At 40.8% G+C, this 2867-nt stretch overlaps 1 protein-coding gene across 1 annotated transcript in view; it reads right to left on the bottom strand.

The window, feature by feature from the left end:
• Positions 1 to 962: 962 nt before the first annotated feature.
• EZR (ezrin) overlaps positions 963 to 2867 on the bottom strand; it is a 36556-nt gene continuing 34651 nt past the window's right edge. Inside the window, exons 12-13 of the mRNA XM_021540425.3 lie at positions 2611 to 2862; positions 963 to 2470 (exon numbers count right to left, since the gene is read on the bottom strand). Coding sequence (XP_021396100.1) covers positions 2306 to 2470; positions 2611 to 2862 — 417 coding nt within the window. The 3' untranslated portion in view covers positions 963 to 2305. The remainder of the gene's footprint in view (positions 2471 to 2610; positions 2863 to 2867) is intronic.

Below are 2867 nucleotides of genomic sequence, written 5' to 3'. Positions count from 1 at the left end.
GTCAGGTCTGGGAAAGGTACACTGCAATAGCACCTATTCCAGTTTTTTTTGAGAATACAATAATGTGTTTGAATGTGTGTGACATTCTGAATGTTTTATTTCTTCAACAGTTAAGGCTTTAGCCTGTATCTCTAGTTGGAGGATAATATTTTTTGTTCAGGAGTGACAGCGTCAGTTTGAGATGCATTATGCTGTCAAAGCAACAGGAGCCAGACTATGTGCAGCTTTCCATTTCCAGGCCTAGCAGAATTGTTAGTATTTAATTTAAATCACAACTAGGACTACTTCTGTGAAAATAACTGTTACAACAAGAAAATTACATTGCTTCACTCTTACATTGATGTTTTTGCTGCAGAATGCAAAACCAGCTTATCTTTGCTTGCTGCAAATGGGTGATGCTAATGCCTCTATGCTTCTGCATTAACTACGCTGCCACTTTATTTCACATGATCCTAAAAAGCTTTGGCCTGTGGCCATGTCTCTCAAACATGTGCTACAGCATGGTCCTTAGAAAGTTAAATGTATAAATTCCCTGTCAGTAGCAGGATGGGACTACAGCCAATGGAATAAGGGTGGGTGTAACAAGTTCCTTCTTATCATCTGCCACTGTAAGACAGAATTAACAACTCTGACCCATAGGGTGTATATCACATGACAAAAGTTTAGCTAAGTTTATCATTTCTTCAAGCTTAGGGCCAAACTCCTGTGTCAGTTTGCCTTGCCTTGGATGGAGCTTTACAGTCAGCAGAAACTTCTTGTGTATAACTGTAACTTGTGTTGCTGTGTTAGTTATACTTGTAGTCCTTACTTTAAGTATTCCCCCTTCTTCCTTTCCAGGTCAGTATGGCTTCTAAGGATTTGAGATTTAAAAACACAGGGACTCATTAGTTAAGTTCAGGAACTAAAAGAGCAATAGAACAACTAACTCAAAATACACCCCACACAAGAACCACTTCACTCCATTGCCTTTGTTACTTTGCAGATCTTTTATTTAAATGGCTGCTGCTGCAAATAAAAAAAACCCCACACAAGATTCAACTCAAGTATAACGCAGCATAGATATTGTAAATGAAGAGGTGACAACATACTGTATCTCACTTTCTAACAGATTTTCAAGGAAAAAAGGGGAGAGTGGGGGAAGGATGGTCACAGAAATGCTCTCTACTAGAGAGAATACAACTGTGATATAAACAAGCAGTCCCTTCATCTTTGGAGTCTGAAACTTTAAATCAAACATTTAAAAAAATTAGAAAATTTGTTAGAAAAATAGGTGCAGTAAAATTGTATATATTGGATCATGTGTACATATAACAGTTTTCATTAAGTAAAAAAATGATCTTTACAAATAATGCTTTATAGTAAATAATCAGCTGCACTGTATCAGACTACAGTCTTGCTTAGGCATTTTTACAGATGCAAGTCTTATTAAATCTGAAAAGTAACAAAATATACAGAGCAAAACTATTTCCCTTTAACTAGTACTGCAATTCACATATTGCATGTTTTATATATATATTTATAAATACTACACTACAACTGATCAGTCATGAAGCTGGAATGCAAACACAGTGGTGTCTTAGATTCCAGGAGTATTTGCTACTTGTTACATGAAGAGGGTATCAGTGTCCCTATGCCACTTCTGAGCCATCACTGCACCATTTCTCCAGTTGAGAACAGCAACTAGAAAATATCTAATTTCTACACAAAGTAGTTCTGAGGTGTTGTCAGTTTTGTGTGGGGGGGCAGGGAAGGGGGAACAAGGGCATCAAGACCAAGAAAAAAACAGGATCTACAAGCACCTGTGTGTGGGGGTACAACACATGTACAGGTGCTTGAAAATCCCGAGTTCCACAACCTGTCTTCTCAGCTGTTACACTTTACACTGTAGCTAATAATACAAAGACATATGGCACAAAATTCACCCACAGATGTTTATCTTTTAGACCAGGCTGAATCCAGCACCTGCACAGGACACACATCTTTAAATAGAAGCACTGCCTGTTAAAATTTGTCTTGCTTAAAGAAAGATTTGATATAAGGCCTTTTGGCACTAAGTAAAGGCATGAGCAAGTTACCAGGATCTGTGGTACAATAAGATTTAAACTATACCAAATTTCACGGAAGGTTCAGAATAAAAGGGAGATTCAAACACCTCTGGGTTTAGAGAACATTGGTTAAGAGTCATACAGTGACCCCTCCTCAGAGAAAAAAAAACCAAAAAACTAATACAACAAAAACCCCTAAACAAGAACACAGCATTAAGATCTGCTTTTCCCACAGTCCTGTCTTCTTCTTACAAGCATCTTTACATTGCCTCAAACTCATCAATTCTCTGCTTGGTGTTGCCTTGCCGGATCTGCCGCAGCGTCTTGTACTTGTCCCGTCCCTGGCGCATGTTCTCCGAGTGGATGATATCGTTTTGGGTCCGCTTGTCCTCGTGTCGAGCCTGGGCCAGCTCATCTGTCAGTGCCTGCATACGAAGAACAATAAATACAGGTTATTGTGAGACACTCTCAGCTCCTGTCGTGTTCTTTGGGGAGAGCTGACAGTTAAAGGACCTGTTGTCCAGGACTGATTCAGTTCCTCTGCCTCCTCCAAGCAGTGCCTTACCCTCAGCTGGCTCTGCACTCGTGCGTTCTTCTCTGCCTCAGTAATGCGCTTCTCCTCATTGCGGTCATTCCTGATGCCCTCGCTGGAGAACTCGGCGCTGTAGGCAGAGTACTCAGAGCCCTCATCTTGCAGGTTGTCATGGACGTGGTAATTCACTGGCTCATAGACAGGGGGTGGGGGCGGAGGTGGAGCAGTCATTACCAGGTGTAACTCCTCCTTGGTCTTTACCAGATCCTCCTGTGCTTCCCTGGCCTTTG

This window comes from Lonchura striata, chromosome 3 (genome assembly GCF_046129695.1).
Source record: "Lonchura striata isolate bLonStr1 chromosome 3, bLonStr1.mat, whole genome shotgun sequence".
Classification (NCBI taxonomy): Eukaryota; Metazoa; Chordata; class Aves; order Passeriformes; family Estrildidae; genus Lonchura; species Lonchura striata.
This window is presented reverse-complemented; position numbering and strand designations above follow the sequence as displayed.